Here is a 22156-nt window from a genome sequence, read left to right as displayed (position 1 = left end):
GGGGGGGGTAATTCGTGGAAAGGGGGTAAAATTGGGGAAAGGGAGGAAAAGCGAGTTGAGAGGTAAACTTGGCACAAAATCAAATCAGGTAATCGGAGTGTTTCTTGCCGCTAGCACGATCTCTTTCATTACTGGTCACTTCGTTTTTGTTGGAATCTGATGTATCTATTTTTGGACTGATTTGTAATCAATGGCTTCCTGGGCTACAGCTTCCGTTGGGTCGCCGAGGTTTGTCAGTTTCTGGTGTCGTCAAATTAGGTTTTACAGAACCGATCGACAGGGATTGGCAGACTTGGCAAAAAAAGCTGCCTTTTTATTTTTCAAAGTCGTGTTAATTATATAAATGAGAGTACCAAAATCGTATTACATGTCTGATACATGCTTCATATTATTTCTCGATTCTCCTATTCAAATAGGTTTTTCTTTGTTCCTAAATTAAATGCTTAGTTTAGTGAGAGTGTAGACTGTTAAAAACATGCATAGTTAATAACGCCTTTTTCACCTCTATTTTTAACAGACACATAAGGTTTGTTTATTTTTTCAAATATTTAGGTTGTTTTTTGTTTTCAAATATTTACTATCAAATGTAAATTGAATCTAAAGCCGTTTTAAACAGTCTTTTCTTCTTTAAATTGGTCCAGAAAACCATAAGAACAAAGATAATTATTTGAGACAGCATTCTGTTATTGCATGGAGATACAACAGATGTTTGAGTGCGCGTGCATATCACCTTATTCGTTTGCCAGCGCCGTAAAACTCTCACTAAAATTAACTAAAATGTTTGAGCGCCTGTTACAGCTCAAACAAAATGAAAAAAAAAGCGAATGTAGTTCCGACAGATATCATGTCGCCATTGTCGTCTTCTGGACTATAACCTGTGAAATCGTCAGAACTATGAAGAAAAGATACCCCAGAAACAACACTGTCAATAATGAGGATATAAAATAAAAATTTTGTAATCACAGTCACAGTAGTGACACAAATTTCATCAAATAGTATTTATTAATGCTATTATTTCACTTAGTATTTAGTTTGATAGTTAGCGGCAGAACAAAACAGCCATGACTATCAGAGTAAAATTTATTAAGTGATACCGATGTTTAAACCAAAATAAAGATATTGTATGGCTACAGTAAAAGGAGGGCTGTCCAAGAATTAACTCGATAAGGGCTGTAAAATGATTGTTTTAGTCATGACTGAGATACAACTTACACAATTAGTTGGCTAAACATTTCCTTTTATTTTTCAAAGTACTTCTCATTAACAATCAAGTGGGGTTTTCCATCGTTGCAAGAGAAAATGCACGCCATCCCTGTAGAATGTTTAGGTCAAGCGATCGAAGACAATCTCGAACGTGCTCCACGCGGCTTGTGTCATCAATGATACTCTTCCCGGCTCGATAACTCTGCATTGGTCCTAACTGGTGGAATCTGATGGGGCAAGATCAGAGTTGTAATTTTTTTAAAGCTTTCATTCAGTTGTTTTTTATCACCAGCAGGCCCAGGTCTCAAGTGCTATTTTGCCTGCGTCGTTCAAACGACGCCGTACAAACATCGATGTTCTGTGACTTTTGGTCATCTGTCAGCTGTTTTGGAATCCACTCACTTGACACTTTTCTGAACCCTCCTGATTATAAACAATTATGTAAACTGCTGACATTGAAAGATCTAAGCTATCAGTTATGTCACGAATTGTGAGCATCCTGTCACAACGAATGTGTTTTTCAATGCGTTCAGCATTTTTGTTGTGAGTGTTGGCAGAAATGCATTTGGCTCTAATTTGATCATCGTGCTCGTAGGTCTTAAAACCAACGGTTTGTCCTTATTTAAAACATCAAAAATACGTTTACCTTTGGACTAAATTTCATGAATATTTTTTCCCTTTTGTGTGAAGCAACCGAATCACTGCTCTAAATCTCATCTATTGACCAATAGTGTGTAGTGGCTGGACATCTTTGTTATGATGAAGTCAATTGGTTGCATTCCTTTTGTTTGTTGTACCCCAAAATTAAGAATGTCCAGATCTATCCAAACCTTTGAACAGAATGGATACTAAAATAGCTATTCTAACATGGTCATTTTTGTTCATAATTGTTTATAATATCTCTTTTTCTCTCTCTCTCTCTCTCTCTCTCTCTCTCTCTCTCTCTCTCTCTCTCTCTCGATCTCTTTCTGCATTGGTGCTGTATCTCTCTGAGCTACAGGTTGGTCAAGCAACGAAAAGCCAAAGCAGCCCGCTTTCGGAATGATCGAAATTGTGTCGACAGGGACGTAAAACCTTTGAACTAAATCTTGTTGCAAGGGATATCCAGTAACTCGCAATTTTCCTATTGATTTTTGTAAGTTAGGATTCAAGTACTCGGTAATAATCTTTTAAAGTTTCAAGTACGACTAATTTTGAATCATCATCATCATCCAGTGCCAGACCTGAGACAGACATTTCGAATAAGTATTGAAAACATCGGAGCTGATTTAGAGAGCATTTTGAATAAAGCAAAAGTTACTTTAAAAATCACTAAATTAGGCAAAAGGTCAATTCGAATTTATAACATTCAAATATTCACGTTCATCTCTCCTTCTCCCTACGCTTTCAGTTTGGGGATGGTTAATACAAATAACACATAGACACAGAATCAAAGACAGACGCACAGACTGGCAGACAGACAGACAGACAGACAGACAGAGAGACAGACAGACAGACAGACAGACAGACAGACAGACAGACAGACAGACAGACAGATCAAATAGACAGAGAGATAGACAAACAAACAAACAGACAGACAGAAACATATTCACATCTGGCGCTCACACCCTAACTTACATATAACAACTCATGGAGAATACAGGAGAGAGAGAGAGAGAGAGAGAGAGAGAGAGAGAGAGAAAGAGAGAAAGAGAGAGAGAGAAATAGAGAGAGAGAGAGAGAGAGAGAGCGAAAAGAGTGGCGCGGGGGGGGCAGGGGGGTCGAGAATGAAGAGACAAAGAGAGACGTAGAGACAAAAACACGAAGTACAGACTGACAGAGGAAACAATGGTGATAGATGGATAGATAGATAGGTAGAGAGAGAGAGAGAGAGAGAGAGAGAGAGAGAGAGAGAGAGACAGAGAGAGAGAGAGAGAGACAGAGAGAGAGAGAGACAGAGAGAGAGAGAGAGAGAGAGAGAGAGAAAGAGAGAAAGAAAGCGAAAGAAAGAGGAAGAAAGAGAAAGAGACGACGAGAGACAAAGAAGACAGAGAAACAGAAACACTTAGAAACAACATGAGGGAGGAAGAGACAATGATAGATAGAAAAATAGAGAGAAAGAGAGAAAGTGAGGCAGTAAGGGATACAGAGACAAGAAGAGATAGAGACAGTACAGATAAAGGGATAGAACACGTGAGGGAGATGAACAGGGGGAAAGAAAGGGAGAGAAAGAGAGAGAGAGAGAGAAAGAAAGGGAAAGAGAGAGAGTGAGAGAGAGAGAGAGAGAGAGAGAGAGAGAGAGTGAGAGAGAGAGTGAGAAAAGGGGCTGGAGGGGATAAAGAGAGATAAAGTTAGATAAATAGATAGGTAGATAGATAGATAGATAGATAGATAGATAGATAGATAGATAGATAGATAGATAGAGAGAGAGAGAGAGAGCGAAAGAAAGAGGGAGGGGGGGAGAGAGGGAAAGAGGGAGGGAGAGAGATAAAAGATAGTGAGACAGGGGTGGGGGTGATAAAGAGAAAGAAAGAGAGATTGATTGATATATATATTGATGGATAAATAGATAGAAAGAGGGAGAGAGAGAGAGAGAGAGAGAGAGAGAGAGAGAGAGAGAGAGAGAGAGAGAGAGAGAGAGAGAGAGAGGCAACAAATGGACTCTTACGATCAGAAAACGCTTGCAACGTTCAAGATACGCTACACTACTACACCAGAGACGCTTGTAAACAATGTATAAAACCTCTCACCCTCACAATACTGTTCAAAAGATTGGCACATCGAGCCCTTCTTCTCAATCTAATACTGATTTTTTTTTACTCATACAGAGAGTGGAGAGGGGTGAAATGGGACAAGTGAAAAATTAAAAATTTAATTTCATCCGGCTCTCTAATACGCTGAACCTCTCAAATCACAAAGATGCAGGCATAGCGGGGAAATCGTTATTGCAGCATAAAGATGAAACATAAACAGTTTACTCTGAATAAAAATTAGAGTCTTTAATCGCAAAGATAATGACAAGAGAGCAGAGTTTCGATCAAAATCTGTTCTGCCTGGGGGTTTTTAAGAGGGCATTTAAATTTTGGGGGTTATTTTCTTTCAGGTGTTTTTTTTTCTTTCTCTGTTCAGTCGTCAGTTTAGGCTATGCACGGGACGCTATCTTTTAGCAGGTTTTGCATTTGCACTTGCCATGTGTTTCCCGAGACTGACACAAGCCTCCGACAGTATAGTTTAAACAGTAAAAAGCATTTTTAGAACATTGCAAAAGCGGAACTCCGTTTTTCACAAGTGTTTTGGGGTTGTTGTTTTTTTTTCCCAAAGCCCTCTGTTAACTGTGTTGGTATCATGCTGGGTCGCTGGTCCTCGTTCAAATCCCCAAGAGGACGTTCGTAAATTTTGAATACTTAAGGATGCAGACGGCAAACCAATTGAGCCTGTTGTAAACGTATGAGGTAATGCAACGTATAGCCTTTTATATAATCTTAGACTTTAAAAAAAACGTCAAAATGATTTCTCTATATATAGTGAAAATCCGTGGAAATGCGGCTTCCATTGCTTTATAATATGCTTGTGGTGTCAGTAGTTTGTCGCATAAAAATGACACTCAAAATTCAGTACCCATTCGTTGATGTGAATCTATCAAGTTATGGGGGGAAACGGAATTCGTTCCCAATTCTTTCAGACACAGTGGTCATGCATTATTCAAGCAAAATATGCACAGAGGTCTCTGGTGGTTACTGACTCAGGGCAAAAACCTTTCCGGTTTTAAAAAATGATATTCTACTGAGTTGTGTTTATGCATGAGTTTGACACACGCGAGTGGTTAAAGGTTCGATTTTGATTAGATAGTTTATGTAGATGTCATCGTCCTTGTTGAAAGTTTTCTTTGGTGTTTCTCTGTTCGATATGTCTTGCAGGGGAACTAAGCGCTTTGTCTTTGAGTCACCTTGTTCGTCATTATGTAATCAATGTAATAGAGAAGATCTGTTTAAGTGAACAGAAGCAAATGGACACATTAATATCCATTAAGAGCAGAGAAAAAGACAAGACAAAGAGATAGAATTAACACAAAGAATAAGCTTTTTTAAAATCGAACTACTATTGGCGCTTTCCTACTACTGTTTTATATAGTGGGACTAGTATTATTTCAACAATAAGAAAACAACTTACAGCCATCAATAAAAGGTAGACGTACAAAGCAGAAAAGCAACTTCTGAATATATGTTTGATGAAGAAGCGAATGAGGAACAAACCTTACTCCGCGATTGCTATCATCAATTCAATACTGTAGATCTTTTGTCCCCCAGCCCTTATTCCCATGAAGGAAAACAGCAACAAACAAGCAAAACAGATTGTTGTGAAATCATTTTTAGAACATGGACAAGGAAGGGAGAAAACTCCTGAAAACCCTTGTTACGTCACAGACATCAGTGACGCCAGAGCGAAAAAACACACGTAACACAAAAGGGGATCGTGGTAGACTACTTACCGGAATATCTGCGTGCAGGACATGAAAAAGAAGAGAGTGAGTATGATGATGACTGCCCCGCGCTGCTGGCACCACATGTTCCGCCGGAAGGGCATGTACACCACGCACATGCGCTCTATAGCCATGGCCACGATAAGCCAGGACGACATCAGGTTGCACACGGCCTGAGCGAACGTGAACACCTGGAGAGAGATCATAACGTCATGGTTTTAGTTTAAAATTCTATGCCTTGGGCGAGGTCATGACCTGAGCCAGATCCTGACGCCAGGGTTTTAATTTAATATATTGCGCCTTGCGCCAGATCCTGACGCCTGACACCATGGTTTTAGTAAAACGTGAACACATAGGTTAAGATCATTATGTCAGTGTTGAACACAATGGGTGCATTGAAGACAGAATTAAATTATGCCGAGTGTTCTACACTTTCCATCGACACAATTTAGAATATTTTTTGGATGCAGGGTGACAGAGACAACCTATGTATTTACACTGAATTTAAATATTTTAACTTTTTAGCATTTTAAAGTCAATTAGTTAACCAGTTGTGGAGTGAACTTTTGCAAAGGTGAACAACTTGTGTTTCGCGCGCTCATATGACCTTAGCAGTTGCGAGCGCCATAAAACCCTATACTATACATACATACATACAGACAACCTGGTCTGAGTGGGATGTTGTATTCCAACAGACAGTCGAGGATGCTTGATAAAACAGATTTCTAACGAAAAAAATCATTAGTTGAACTCATGTCTCCCACCTCTAAGTGGGTAATTGCCTAACTGTTGTACCACGGATGTTGCTGTTTGTGTTTTCACTACTGGTGTGGGGTAAAATTTGGTGCTACTATAATTTATTGCAGAGAAAAATAATAACTCAGATCAGTTTTGAACCAGAGGAGGAATAGCAAAACCACCTGTCAATAAAGATTCAAAGCTTTCGCATTCTTATTGAAGCTAGAAAAAAAGTGGTAACATTGCTTTTGCAGATCGGGTGGTGTATAATTTGTTCACACATTTCTAATAGAGTATGCAAATTTGGTTTTCACAGGATGACCAAATAATGTTTTTCAATGTCCTACCCCACAGCTTATCGTATGCCTGTTTATAAGAAAAAGATCGTTTCTTCTTGTCCTGTACATCAATACCCACATAACTGAAAAGTAATTGGAAAACATAAGAAGAATACCTACTCATACAGTCAAAAAAAACCCCAACAAACTAGGTTGTATGGACACATTTTAAACTTAAAATTCTGAGAAAAGAGTTGTGTAACCAACATAAAAGAATGCCTTTACGGAAAATCCTAGGAAGGCGTTTGACGCGCATCTCTGGGGGATTCGGTGCAAATTCCTTCAGCCCTTAAAAAAATATGCTGATCCGCTAGTTTAAGAAACAGCTCAAAGTCAAAGATCATTTTTTTCAATGTGGCACCCCTAAAAGTTCTCAATTTCAAAGTGAAAGAAAAGTAAATCGAACAACTGATTTTTCTTCTACCAAAGCATAGCTTGAAATCTGTGTTTCCTTGTATGTGAGTAATGGTCAGTTTTTTGGTAGCTACATGCAAATTATGTGAGCGCGATCCCGATGTAGTGATAACACTATTAATATTGTATCGGGTTACTGCATCCTTCTACTGGTTTGCCGGAGCGCACCCTTTTGGCCCTGACAGACAGTTTTGAAGCAGCAGTTCCCCAAAAACACTTAAATTGTGTCGACGGAGGTGCAAAAATTCAACCACCTACAATCGTTTAACATTTGGTGAAAAGGCTTGTTTGGTGTTTGCCTGCTCTTAATGAACATGTTTTGTTGTGTAGTCCTGTGCTCTCAATGACAATAATAATAACAAGGCAGTTACATAGCGCTTAACCTCGATTGACGTACACAGGTTTCGTGGCTCTTTACAAAACAACAGAAACCTATATAAACAGAAAGGTTTTTTCTGATCAATAAATATATAAAACGTTCTTGGTCTTTCTCTAAAAGGCTAAACTGACATCTACTCATAGTCCTGCCTAATACCTTAGATCTTTCATCCCTTCAATATATCGCCCTCTACTTGAGTTAGTATGATCCATATGATGGACAATAAAAGAAAAGTGACGTGTGCACTCTGCTATAGAGAGACTGGTGTTTTTCCCTTCATTTTGGGTAATGGCACCACTTATGACGTGACCGCTTCTAATAAGTGAAGTTTTTAAGGAGAGCCATGACAGTGCACCTCGTATAATACAAGTCCATTTACCCACTACGTAATCCTTTCTAAAATTGTGATATAGCCTTATAATAGATTTTCCTTAAAACGTGCCTCAGTGCAAAGCTGTGCAAGTCATGTCAGCGGTCTGAAAGTCTGTAGCAGTGAATTAATTTAAATAAAAAAAGTTCCACACATCTTCGATGCCACATAGCATGCTGTGTTTGGTAAATGCGCCGTCTTGATAGCCTTGCAATGTCCCTTTTATGTTGAGGGCACATTAATATTTAACTACAACGCGTTTGATTTGGATTCATGTTCACTTCAAGGAAATGTTTTTTTCAATTACATGCTTTCTTTACGGCTCAATTAAAGTTCTCCAGCCCGTCATTTAAGGGGCGGTCCTTATGTCTTCAATTTAAAATAACTCCATTGTAGTGCAAGTCAGAGACTCGGGCATAGTTATAGAATATTCTCTCTTTGTGTATATAAGTGGGTCCTTCGCTAGAATATTATCTTAAACATAAACGTATCCCATTACATCAAACCGCTGGGTATTTTTTTTTATATAAGGGATCCTTTAATCGACATTGTCTGCCAGACACGAAGCTCAATTAATAGTCCCCCCAAAGACGTGAGTTATAATATGGTCTTCTTTTCCCTCACGCCATTAGCCTTTTTCTGACTATCTATGATTTTTTTTGTGTCTGCTGCGGCTGTTGTAACCGCAACCAAGCATTGTTCAATGTCTAACAGTGAAAACAATTTACAATGTTGTAGACAACAATGCTTTCTGTCGCCCAGCTCAGTATAACAGAACCGTGTATAGTCTTGAGTCCTTTCCCAAAAAAGAACTGAAACAAAAAAGAATTTCTAGTGCTAAAAAGGGAACAATCTTTTTTTAAAGATCCCAGGTATTCTCCTTTGTTATGCTTAGAAAACACGATGCAAAAAGCCACTATAAACGCAAGGGAAAATTAGATGTGAACATTGTTGACCAAATATTAGCTTTGCTACATAATCAGTAGGAATGATTAATTAATCTACAAAGCAAAATATTCTCATGTCGTGCTGTGCAACACTGAGACCAGTGGCTGTGGGTAGGGAAGGGCTTACGGGCTTGAGCCCCACTCCCCACACCCCAAATTTATCCCAAAGTAAATAAAAGTTTCTTAAATAGCGAAATAAGCAGTTGATCAACTTGGCGGCATGCTCGTTTATCGAATCACTGTTGTCACCGCTTGTAACCTTAGTAACCTAACAGCGAATCAAATGTCTTTGGGGCTCAGCAAAGAACGAGCCCGTTCCCACAGCCCTTCCACAATGAAATCCCTCTATTAAAAAGGTAGAAGACTTGAAAAAATAGCATTGTGCAAAGGGTTCACGCTCTCCTAGCCCTGACAATGGGATGAACGTTTACGACACATTTTCCCCCCAGTGACACAGATACCTACGCTCTCTTTGGAAGTTGTTAGGTGATGTCTGCTTTCCTCGATTACACGGCCTAATCCTGCTCAAAGACGGAATATGTTTGAAGTGCTGTGTGCCTGTTTGTGTTTGTGCCGCTGAGATTGAGCAGTTATAACTAACTTCGAAAAACTTTTAATTTGAGGTGAAACGGCTTCGTCGACCCCACCACTCAGAAGAATTTAACTTTGAACAAAGAGAATGGAGACAAGGAGGACTCTTCTCGTTTGAATGGTTCTCAAAATGTCGTGGCTCACTGTGAGTATTGAAAAATCATCACTGTTCAGGTCTTGTTGTTATCTATATGGTGGTAAAGACGTGGAATCAACCTAAGCCCGACCAAAAGTTTGGTCCACCCACCACCACTGACTGAGACATCTTTTTGTACGAGTTGTAGACCGTGTCTAAAGCTAAACCGAGTCAGGATTTTTTTTCAGGAGAGATAGAGGGGGGAGGGAGGTTGCAGCACATGTTTAAATGTAAACGATTTAAATACATGTAATGTGGTTACTAAATGAACAAGAAATATCTTCATAAAAAGAACAAGGGTGTCGATTGTGAAATAGCTTTCTATGCCTACTACCACCATCGATATATACAAATAGTTTATTTCAGGAGGCGGTCTGCTTCTACCACGCTGTCAGGGACAACCCTGGCTAGGTGGGGCACGACATTCCATCTAAAAGACCAAGATTCGAAATAAACAAATTACTTCCCGTCTGGGAATCATAGTCAAGTCTTCTACCTGTAACAGCAAAGACTGTACCCACCACATAAAAGACGCATGTAATTATGAGATCAAAGTCTAGTAAATATGAAAAAGTTTCTTTGAACTTCGACACAGCTTGCATTAAATATTGGAGGCGCACGACAGCAAGATCTTGCATCAAATGACATGAAAATTGAGCAGAAAAAAAGCTTCCCAATACCACGACATTTTCTTCAAGTCTAGTACGAGAAAATAATGGCTGTAAGCTTTTTCCAAATGAAATAAATATTTTACAAGATTTTGGAGAAACGCTGCCGTCTAAACCTCCGAAAACACAAATTTATCTTCGAACGAGCTCTCCCGTAAAACTAATAAGCAAAATGCGAACAACAAAGTGCACGCTCAAAAATCGAAGTATCGATGCATCTATAAATATGATATTACAGTTACCGTGACTGTCAGTACACATAAGACGATAAATCATCAACCGAAACCAACCCCTAGCCTCACTTTGAGGAAAGTAGCACGAGGATGGCGCAGTACCATTTGTTGGATCCGTATGCCTTATCAGGAGCTGTAAGGTGGAGATCTGACCGAGAAGATTTTAACTAGCGATATGACTCGACGTCGTATGAATAATGTGTGGACAATCGGATATCTCCCCATCCTTACTAAAATGTTCCTGGGCTTTGGTAGCCACCCCTACCTCCTTCAATCCCTCCGTCTCTCTCTCTCTCTCTCTCTCTCTCTCTCTCTCTCTCTCTCTCTCTCTCTCTCTCTCTCTCTCTCTCTCTCTCTGTCTCTCTGTCTCTCTGTCTCTCTCTGTCTCTCTCTATATATATATATTATATATATATATTTATATTATATATATATATATATATATATATATATATATATATATATATATGTATATGTATATATATATATATAGATATATACATATATATTTATCCCTCTGTTTCTCTCTGTGTCTCTTCTTCATATTTCTCCCGTTCTCTCTATCTCTCACTTCTCTTTTTACTCTCTTTCTTTCCTTTTTAAACAATATACCTATGAATATAATATAATCAAATATTATACATATCGATGTCTGAGCGCAAAACGTGACTTTTTCCACTTTTGGTCGAAATGGAGAGATCGATATTGGTAGTTAAATTTTCAGCGCTCTTTTACATCTATAAATATTGAAGCCCTAGCTTAATTCGGTATCGAGCTAATATTTTTTCTTCTTGACTGTGTTTTAAAGGCTAGTTTTCCTCGAAAATTGTGAAAAGTGGATATACCAATTTCTTGCGTCAGCCATTGATATATAATATATTTTGAAACTATCATATTATTTTATATGTATTATACATATATATTATAGAAATTATGTATCACATATGAGTGTTTGTATGTGTGTGTTGTGTTGTGTGTGTATTTATATATAATATATAATATATATATATATAAATATATATATATATATATATATATATATATATATATATATGGGCGAGTGTGTGTGTGTGTGTGTGTGTGTGTGTGTGTGTGTGTGTGTGTGTGTGTGTGTGTGTGTGTGTGTGTGTGTAATGTAGGGCCAAATATATTTTATAAGCGCTTACCCTTTTTGGAATGTTGCTTCCATTATTGACCATTGTTACAAAACGAGCGCAATCTGCTGAGATTTGCCTAAAACAATTCTCCAACCTTTGGGTCTGTTGTTGTTTTTTTCTTCTTTTTTGTGGCTATATAAAGAAAGTTCCGAAATAGTACCTCATTAGTTCCAACATCATGGTAAAAGTACGCAGCAATAAGACTGCTCTATTTCGCCAAAGTTGCCAATAAACCTTCATTCAAGGGGAGCTTCCGGTCTCAAGAGGATTAAACTTCCGGAAATCACTCTAGTTGTCCTGTGGGGTGTGGACTCACCCTGATGGTGAATATGTCAATCAGGGTATGGCCGTGCCGCGCTTCGGTCAGCGTCTTCTTCAGGGATTTGTTACTCTGTCAAATGTTGTATCCGTATGCGTATTATCCAACAAACTCATTTTGCCTTTTGAACTAAGTTCGGAAGAGATTGCGTCTGATAATGCTTTGGTAGCCTTGACGACGTGTCTTGCATTAACATAGATCTTGCAATAAGATTTTTCTTTCTATGTCTTGTCTACTCTACTCTTCTCTGTCTTATGGGATCGACGTCTGTGAAGGTGCAAATTAAATCCCCCCCCGAGAAAAGTCTATTTTATCGGTTGTGTGTGTTCTTTGTGCTGGGATAAGGTATGCCGCTCATTGCTGGTTAGCTCAGGTGACAAGGTGGAATCATTCCCCTGCTTCGAATGTATCTTTTATTGTTTCTATCTAAAGGTAAAACATTTGCAATCATTTGCAATAAATCAGTTATCAGAGATCAAGGAGGGAAAAGGTCGGAGGGGGGGGGGGGCACAGTAATAATGACAGTCATTTTGTTTTCACAATGTCACGTATTTGAATTCCATTCATTTCCCCTCTGCCCCTTTCCAAAGTCTCTCTCAAGTTCAGCGATATCTCACGCCTCTTAAGCCACAAATCTGGGCAGGAAAATGTCTTTTATGTAACCAAACAAAACCTCTCCCTCAACAGAAAAGTCATCTAGTCCAAAACATAATATCTCACACGTGCTGCGTGCTGCTGAATTTTGAAGGAAAATTGGATAAACGCTCTTGTTCTCAACAAAAGCGGCAACAGGTTTGGCAGGTTATTAAGAGATTACACCAGGTGAGACGGGGGATATCAGCGAACGCCAGTTGAGTGGGCGGGGTCAGTGAGTGCGGAGAGATTAAGACACTCGCCTCGTAATCTTGGAGTCTGGGTTTCTAATCCTTTCAGAGTCCCATGTACTTGTATCGGAGAGTTCTCGTAGTTCTGTGTTAATTACCGCTCTCCCGCGCGCGGACAAACGAACGTTTAAACGCACTAGACATATCGTTGATCAAAATACATTAACCACACTAATATTATCAAAATATTAGGTACGTGTATTGAAAAGTTGGTATGAAAGACAGCTAATGAGAACTGAGAAAAAAAATGGCACTCGTATGCTAGAGAGGTTAAAAACTACACAGAGCATAGGGTTACTCAATTTCTAAAATTGACAAGATGGATGGATGGATGGATGGATGGATGGATGGATGGATGGATGGATGGATGGACTAATTGGTTGAATAATTGACCGGTTGGTTGGTTGGTTGGTTGGTTTGCCGTTTGTTTGGTTGGTTGGTTGGTTGGTTGGTTGGTTAGTTGGTTGGTTGGTTGGTTGGTTGGTTGGTTGGTTGGTTGGTTGGTTGGTTAGTTGGTTGTTTGGTTGGTTGGTTGGTTAGTTGGTTGTTTGGTTGGTTGGTTGGTTGGTTGGTTGTTTGGTTGTTTGTTTGGTTGGTTGGTTGTTTGGTTGTTTGGTTGTTTGTTTGGTTGGTTGGTTGGTTGGTTGGTTGGTTGGTTGGTTGGTTGGTTGGTTGGTTGGTTTGTTGGTTGGTTGGTTGGTATCTCCTTCCCTGCACTGTTCTTCTGAGAGGGGGGATGTTTGTTTTTCTTGTTTTTGTTTGTCTGTTTATTTGTTCGTCTAGTTGAAGCAATAGATGGTTCAGAAACATCAAAGCTGTTCGCACTTGTTAATAGCAGGTCAAATAACGCTTTCAAAATCAGTTATTGGTCGTTACCGTTGTTTGGGTTTTGTTGTTGTTGCTTTTGTTTTGTTTTGTTTTGTTTTGTTTGTCTGTTTGAGCTATGCAAAGATCACCGCTCTTTTTCTTCTTTTAGAAAGATCATGCAGCAAATTTATCTTTTCTGCTTTTTTACTTTGTTCCATATATATATATATATATATATATATATATATAATAGAAATGTTAAATGGTAAATCCCTCTTGGTACAGAACACTCAGATATAAAGCCTGTTCCATTATATCTGTAGTTTGCTTCACTCACCTTACAAGCACTGTGAGAAAAAGCGCCGAACAAGCCTGGCTCGTCTAAGTGCTGCAAGATCTCATGGACCATGTGCACCTCTTGACCTATCAGAACCAAACTGAGGAAAAAATTAATTAGATTTGCAGTTCATGAAATAAGAACGAATGTTCAGGAGAAGTCGTTGAGCGCAATTAATAGAAAGGCTTTACTTATCCCTTGGGTCTCTTAACGACCTACACAAGGCACAACGAGTCAAATGCGGAGATCTTGCTCACTCTACAGGACAGTAGACAGTGAGGACATTTTAAAACTATCCCAGATAGACGATCATGTCAACCAGAGTGTCTGGATGCATCACAAAAGAAGAAAATACCCCCCTTTATAAAACGATCTATCTGATACCAGTTAGAAATACCGACGCTTCGATTGTTATTCTTTTCAGTGAAAGTTCAGCTTGTATCTGTAGCCTAATGTAGCCCGAGGAAAAGAACTCAGCCTTCCATGACTCACTGAGCCCGAAGGGAGTCTGGAAAACATTTTATGTTTCAAGTTATGGTTCAGGAAACAAATTGGACCATCTAAAGAAAATTAGTGGTAATGAAAACTCATTTAGCCCCCACCCCCACCCCAAACCCCCCCCCCCCCCACCCCCGCTGTGTATCTTACAGTGTAAGGGAAGAGAAGTATACTGAGAGGATACTGCAGATTCAAAGTATCAAACAAGCCAACACTGGAAGCCTGGGTTAAAGACTTAATAAACACCAGTTCATTAGCGAAAAGTGCATCTGACACATACTTAGAACTTTTGCATAGAATAGTCTTAGAGTACAACCATTTACGTCAGTGAAGAAACAATCTTGCATTTCCGACAGACTAACTTTTCTTCTTGTCACTGCAGCAGTACAGAATTAGATAAGTGTACACATGGGTATTCTACAGATCGTTGGAAGACTGTAGATTTAGGAAAATAAAAAGGTCTTTATCAAAAAAAGACTCGCCCACCTGCTAGTCTCCAAGTAGTGCAAGACACAAGAGGCAAAAGCTTTACCGAGAGGGTAACAACAATGGGAACAGGTTTGTGTTATTGTTAAATATTTTCGTGCTATTCCATGGTAACTTACGGACCATTTAATTTTGGACTATGCTTTCTCACAATAACAATGCTGTGATTCAATATAATTTTGTTTCAACTTTAAATGATTAGAACCTTTGAAAGACATATTAAGAATCATATTATTACATTCAGTCATTTAGAAAAAAAAAGTACTGGGTGATCCTCCCTCAAAAAATCTTTACAACTTTTTTTCTGAACATCTCAAACAAAAGTTTGTCCAGAATGTTGTAATTTGGAACGGATGTTATTCGTTCAAAAAGAATTTGACACAAAATTAATAAATTTAAAACTTGTTTTGGGAAACGAAAACGACAAAAACAAACAAAACAAAGCCTATAAACCAAAAATGTACCAATTAAAAATCCTTAAGGAAAGTCATGAACCGATTGGTTTGCTTTTTTTTTCCTTCCTTTTCTTTTTAACAGTAAAATTTTCCATCCCTGTGACATTTAAACAATATTCAATGATTCATTTCTCTTACAGAATTTTTAAAAAGTAATATTATTATTCTAGAATTTTTAGTCCACGTGCTCTACATATCTTTATTTGAATTCGAAAAACTTTGACGCTTCATTCGTGGTGGCCAAACGTAAGGACCCGTCAAACCGTGGATGATTAAAACCGCACACGCTGTAAGCGTTTCATTGCAAAGTGTCGTCTAAAAACTAAAAATGAACTGTGCCACTGAATCAAAACGCCATTGAGGGAATGTTCACGCTTTTCAAGACAACCGAGAAACCATGATCACATTGCCATCATCTGATCCACATTATCCTCACGAACATAAAAATGATCCTGTCATAGGTGAAAATCTATCTTGAGAAAATTGACCATTAAAGTGTAGCAAAGTCCTAGCCACAGACTTCGTCAGCGGATAGACGTCTCACGGGACTGGACTACTGAATTCTGTATCCTGGTGACATTTAAAGGGGTGCAAACGGTGCGATTTCGACCTGTAGTGGTCGATTTGTCTAGGAATGTTTAAATCTGATTCTCTATGGATCCAAACTGACAGGACATCTCTACCCATGGCATCAAAGAAGGCCTTGAGGGCACTTAAACTTTCTGCCCATATCTTATGCGAAACTTACGAAATGTCGTGGAAGATTAGTTGAAGGCAAGGTAACGCTAAACACAAAAAAACTCTTTACTCTTGACTGAGCATAACTATGATCTCAGCAGGCAGAGATAACTTGGAAAAAGCAATATCGGCAAATCTCTGTTGATTTGTAAGATTGCCGTAGCTTGCAATATGGCGCAATCGTTGCGACTTTCAGTGGCAGGCCCAATGCAAACTGGTGCGTCATGCTACACAATTGGGGAGAAGGCAAAAAATGAGTTGTTTTCTTTTGCGCTATATAGAGCAAAACTATTTTGTGGAAGTATCTAAAATGATTATCCGACAAATTCCTTTTTGTTGCCAACTATTGTGCTCAAATTTGAAACACAAAGCCCCAGTATGGAGGAACATATTTACAGAAAAGGTTGTAAAGTTGTTTTGTTGGTGGGGGGGGGTATCACTCTGTACTTTACGCAAATTCTGTGACCTGTTTAGTTTCGGTAACGGACGGGCCAAAAGAGGCATTTTTTTCTGTCCCTTCAGTTACCAAAACTAAACATGACCCAGCTCTTTCTGAAATCATATTAGGTGCATAGTCCACTGGCACCCATTTTCTAAGGAACACAGACAATCGCAAGTCTCTGCAAGGTGAAGTCAGGCGTGCTCACCCCTGAACAGAAAAGCACTGTGTAGAAATTTAAAACTGGACATCAACAAACGAGAGAAGGTATCATCGTATCTGTTAACTGTCTCTTTGACATTGTCCAAACACTGTTACACATTGCAAGTTATTGCAACAAAAGTATTCAAAGTGTGATAATATAAATATATATCATTAAGAATAAATGAATGCTGAAAGACAGCCACACGTAACGTGGGTTTCTTTATTGCCTTGTAATGCTTTGCAACAGGAGGTTGGAATTTAGTGTCTGCCTATGTGGAAGACGTGAATGTATTCAATGAACATTAGTTAAGATAAACCTATCTCCACCACTGCTGCAAACGACGTGAACACTGAACAAAATAATTACATACAAAGAGTTCGTATCAACGATTCAGACAACAGAAAACAAAGACAGTAGTTCAGAAACTATATTTTTTTAGATATCATTCGCAATCTCATATGTTCTGTTTGAGCCCTATAAAACGATATTAGGATGTTGCAAACATATCTATTTTTGTACCCTGTTAAGAGAAAAAAAATGTTATTCTTCTACTCCTATAAAGAAAAAAGCTGAGTACGTACGAAAACTTCGAAACAAAAACAGGTTCAAATACCACCAGTATGACCAGGATCTTCCACAGCATAGCACATCATGGCAGCAGTGAAGCTTATGGTGTTTTCTTAAAGTCTATTAGGGAGTTGAAACCTGTACAAAACAAGCAGCCCCAACCCCCTCCCCCCCCCCCCCCGGCCCCGTCAATAAAGAAAAGGACAACACCAATTAAAACAACAATTTAAAAAACAACAATTAAAAGCCAAATGGACTCGACTGGCTCGAATGCACAGTTGGTAACGTCCGTTTACATACCTGTCAAATACAGCCAGAGCGCTCAGGTAGTGAGAGTAGGATTTGTACCGTAGCCGCGGGGTCTTCATCACGATAAAGGTGAACACATTGGCCACTAGACCCACAGCCACTATAATGTGGGACAGGAAGATCTTGGTCAGCCAGCCCCATCTGTCGATTACTGGCGGCATCATGCCTGTAGCAAAAGAAACATAAAATAATGAAAAGATAATAGTATATGTCACGACAAGGTGGAATCAGGCGCTCGTCATTTTTAGGGCATGTGGGGTCATTGATATCATCTGGAAGGTTGTAGCTTGCTCATCTTTTGAGGAAAAAACTACCTCCTTATCTTGACTTGAAGTCAAGATATTATTTGCGATTGATGGCGGTGTAGCCGCCTTGTTTCAGAGACAACATTAGCAAGAAAATGGCAGCCAACTTCTGGTGACTTCCAAAGTAAATTAGGTCTCAAATCCACGATGCATTATGGGTGGTACTCTATAACTTTTGCCTTTAACATACTTGCAGTGGTTGCTGTGGTTTTTGTGCCACGTTAGAAACAGGCGTTTTCATTAGGAGACATCACGTTGAGTTTAGTTAAGCTCTTGGCCGCTGTGCATAGAAGAAGTGAATTCATTTCCAAAGAAGGGAAATCCATTATGTCTTGTATGTTCATCTTTATGTTGAGTTTGGGTTGGCTCTGGTTGGCAGGGTCGCAGCAGTCCACAGAGGAAATCAAATTGCGTTGAGCGGGGCATTACAAGCACATAAACGTCATAACGTTCGTCAGCGATAAAACCCAGCCTAGACGCTCTCAGAGGACATCTCCATTTTCTTTCTTCTTCTTTTTTGCGTTCCCCTACTGGACTCCAGGTGTAGTCGGCTGCCGGTTCTTCAACCGGCAGAGCAACTGATTTTTATGAATGGAAACGTTTGCGTTCAGGCAGTCACATTCTGATTTCGAAGATACTCTATAAGTTTTTATACTGATTAGAGTGTTTTCGATTTAGGTAGGAAAGAATTCTAAATTTTGCCCAGGTGGCAGCGTAGCCTTCTCTTATCGATATTAGGACCACCAAGGGACTCTTTAACGTACGCAACTTGCACACAGTTTCTCCGAGATTTTTCGCCCTTTCCGACATTGGGGGTTAGATCTTATCTACCAATTGATCTGGGGTGAAAGACAGTAGTAAGAAGGAGCCAGATACAGCAGTAGAAAGAGTCAGGAGTAAAGGAGATAGGAGCCCGGGTGAGGGGGGGGGGGCAGGGAGGGGAACAGAAAGTGGAATCTCCAGGTTCGAAACCCTGGTGATTCTAGATTGGCTGGACATAAGAACTTCATTTTACGAGGATAGTTTCGTTAGCTCTGAATCATGCTTAGCCCCACAAATCAGTAGATAAAATACCGGACAATATGCTTTTCATGTAGTCCCCGTTATTTTCATTAGCTTTTCAGTTCTCGTTATATTTAACTAACACAAACCACAATAAGGATGACATGTGTTTTCATAACCTGCCTTTCAGGGCCATTGTAATCACGAAGCTAATCTCGTTCTTGGGAAATAGTTATCTTGGTTGAGCATGGAAGGTAACTACCTTCGTGTAGGAAAGCTGGATATTCACTTATTCAGGGAGTTTTTTATCTCTCAGTCTTTGACACTGTTCAGGATGGGAAAGCAAATGATTTGTACAGTTAATAACTTCGTAAATGAGCTCATCTTTTTCTGAAAAATCTGTTGGTCCACAAAATTGGAGGAGTATCCGTATGGTCAAACAAATCATACTGACAAACAGTGCGACAATAATCACAAAAAGAAATACACTAACAAACACAGGGTAGCATAATCACAAACAATCAAAACTACACAAACAAACGAATATTGTACACAGATACACACTCTCTCTCTCTCTCTCTCTCTCTCTCTCTCTCTCTCTCTCTCTCTCTCTCTCTCACACACACACACACACACACACACACACACACACACACACACACATATATATATACACACACATACACACACAGACACACACACACACACACACACACACACACACACACACACACACACACACACACACACACACACACACACACACACACACACACACATTTAATATGCACTGGCATTACTCCCAAAATTTGCACTGACTGGCCTAAGAGTCTTGAAGACTCATGACATCCCACCTCTCTTATCTGTCGTATGAACATCAACAAGATTCCATAGAGCTGCTTACTTCTTCCTGGAAACTCTATTCTAGATAGCAAAGCTTTGGTTACGTAACCTCCTTATTAATTAACTTGGGGGTCTCAGCCCCTGACTTTGATTCACTCCATCGCCATTTGTTTACTTGACCCTTGACCATTCCGCTTACCTAACCTTTTGCGTCCGTCGTATCTAACCTCTGCACTAAAGTCACTTCCAACTTTCTTTTCTTTATGGTTTTAAACACTATTTGCCATTTTTTTGGTTATTTAATAAATATTAGAAAAACAGTGCTTACTTAAGTGAAACTTGTGATTTGAGCAAAGGTGAAAATGTCTCTACAATAAGATTAAATTTCAGTACACGAACCATCCTGCTTTATTGAGGATACCAAACGGGCAATATTTTGCCTGTTATCATGCCAATAACTGGAAACCAAAAACTAAGACTTGGGAGGTCGTGATCTGACTAATATTTTCCTGCTGAAAATGTTTACTCTTCGTCAGTAGTTTCTTCTATTCACAGGGAAAAGCCGATTAAGTGAGAAACTGCTGAAATAGGAAAAAGTTGTCTTGCGACTTGTTTTAGATGATTAACAGTATCCACAATGAGAATATGAAAAACCTGTAAGCCCCCACCCATCATCTCTCTCTCTCTCTCTCTCTCTCTCTCTCTCTCTCTCTCTCTCTCTCTCTCTCTCTCTCTCTCTCTCTCTCTCTCTCTCTCTCTCTCTCTCGTGCTTTGACTTTCCGGATTAAATTCTCTCATTACTCAGTCTCCTCTTTTTTTTTATTCAGTCACGAATGAAACCCAAAGCGTATGGTCACCCATGGTTGAACAGGTAAAGGTGTTTTATATTTCTGACATCCTTGCACTCTTAGACAAGAAAAGACAAGGGACCGAAGCAGTGAAGTCAATGGACGGATTGGGATCAATAAAATTTTCGAAAGAATTAAGTGATCAACTCGAGAAAATAGTGCTGCGTTTTGTTGCTTTAGAACAATAAATACGCAAATATTAGTCGTTTGTTGTTTGATTTCTAAGTTCTTTGCCGTTGTACGCTGAAAAACACGCTCTGTTTCCGAGAGAGAACGAACGAGTGAGAGAGAAAGAGATAGAGAGAAAGAGAAAGAAAAGAGAGAGAGAGAGGGGGGAGGGGGGAGGGAGGGACCCTCGTGGTCCAGAAGTACGTCCTAGGCTCGAAACCTGACGGCGACGGAAATTTTTCTTCTCTAAATTTTGTTCTTTCACTTCCTTTCCTCCTCGATAGCCATGTTCCGTCGTCTGCTTTCGTCTCCACTTTACACCCCTCCCCCCCCCCCCCCCTATCTACACCCTACCCCCTCTCCTGGTTCTTGACTCTTTTTGCAGGTTTCTACTATTTGCTCCTTGGCTCTTTCTTACTGCTATCTTTAGGCCACACCCTTGATCTTAAGATCTAACACATAGCCTTCTCCGATAAGAACGAAAAATCTCGGAGGTCCCATGTGGACGTTGCGCAAGCCAAAGATCCCTTGGCGGACCTAAAATCGATGAGAATAGGCTTCGGCTGTCACCTAGGCCAAATTCAAAATTAATTCTTACCAATCTGTGTCCCGCGCAATCATACGATCTTATGCAGTGGCTAGCGCCGTAAAACACTACCAAAAAGAAAGAGAAAGAGAGAGGGGGGGTAGGGGGCAGGTTATTCTGTCTCTCTGCTTAATGGTGGTGTCACACTATGACAGAAGGCAAATGCACTGACTCACGAACCTTATAGAGTCTACAACACGGACATTTGACAGGAAAATCATGACAGTCTACGTTATTGTTATAAAGGCAATGTAAATGTAACATTCGAAGTCAGTTAAATACTTTAATAATAGTTTAATTCCCTTTACAACGAAACAAAAACAACAACATCAACAACTTGAGCAGACATTAAAATAACAGCAACAACGACAACAGCAACAACGACATTAACAACAACAACAACAACAACAACAACAACAACAACAACAACAACAACAACAACAGGTCCTACAGGTATTCACAGTTCAAGAATCAGATATATAAATCAAGAAGACCCAGAGTGCTAAATAATGCGTTTCCCCCTCCACCTCCCCTCCCCCTCCTATTTTTTGGTTGAAAATGTAACCTAAGCCTTTAATGTTTAATAGCAAAATGGCTGGCCACCAGATCAGAGACGCCAAGAAGAGATGGGTTTTTTATTGTGTTTTTCTTTAATGTGTTTAACGGCGCTTGCAACTGCATAAGGTCATATGAGAGTACGGACACATTAAACATTCAACGTTTGGTA

The 22156-nt window shown here is 39.4% G+C and overlaps 1 protein-coding gene across 2 annotated transcripts in view; it reads right to left on the bottom strand.

Annotated features, from left to right (window-relative positions):
- Window positions 1–22156, bottom strand: part of LOC101859172 (neuropeptide FF receptor 1) — a 199631-nt gene that overhangs the window by 48267 nt on the left and 129208 nt on the right. For both annotated transcript variants that reach the window (XM_035969742.1, XM_035969743.1), the window contains exons 3-5: window positions 17669–17843; window positions 13981–14080; window positions 5672–5853 (exon numbers count right to left, since the gene is read on the bottom strand). In XM_035969742.1, coding sequence (XP_035825635.1) covers window positions 5672–5853; window positions 13981–14080; window positions 17669–17843 — 457 coding nt within the window. The remainder of the gene's footprint in view (window positions 1–5671; window positions 5854–13980; window positions 14081–17668; window positions 17844–22156) is intronic.

This window comes from Aplysia californica, unplaced genomic scaffold (assembly GCF_000002075.1).
Source record: "Aplysia californica isolate F4 #8 unplaced genomic scaffold, AplCal3.0 scaffold00177, whole genome shotgun sequence".
NCBI lineage: Eukaryota > Metazoa > Mollusca > Gastropoda > Aplysiida > Aplysiidae > Aplysia > Aplysia californica.
The sequence above is the reverse complement of the archived record's forward strand: the minus strand, read 5'-3'. Positions and strand labels throughout refer to the sequence as shown.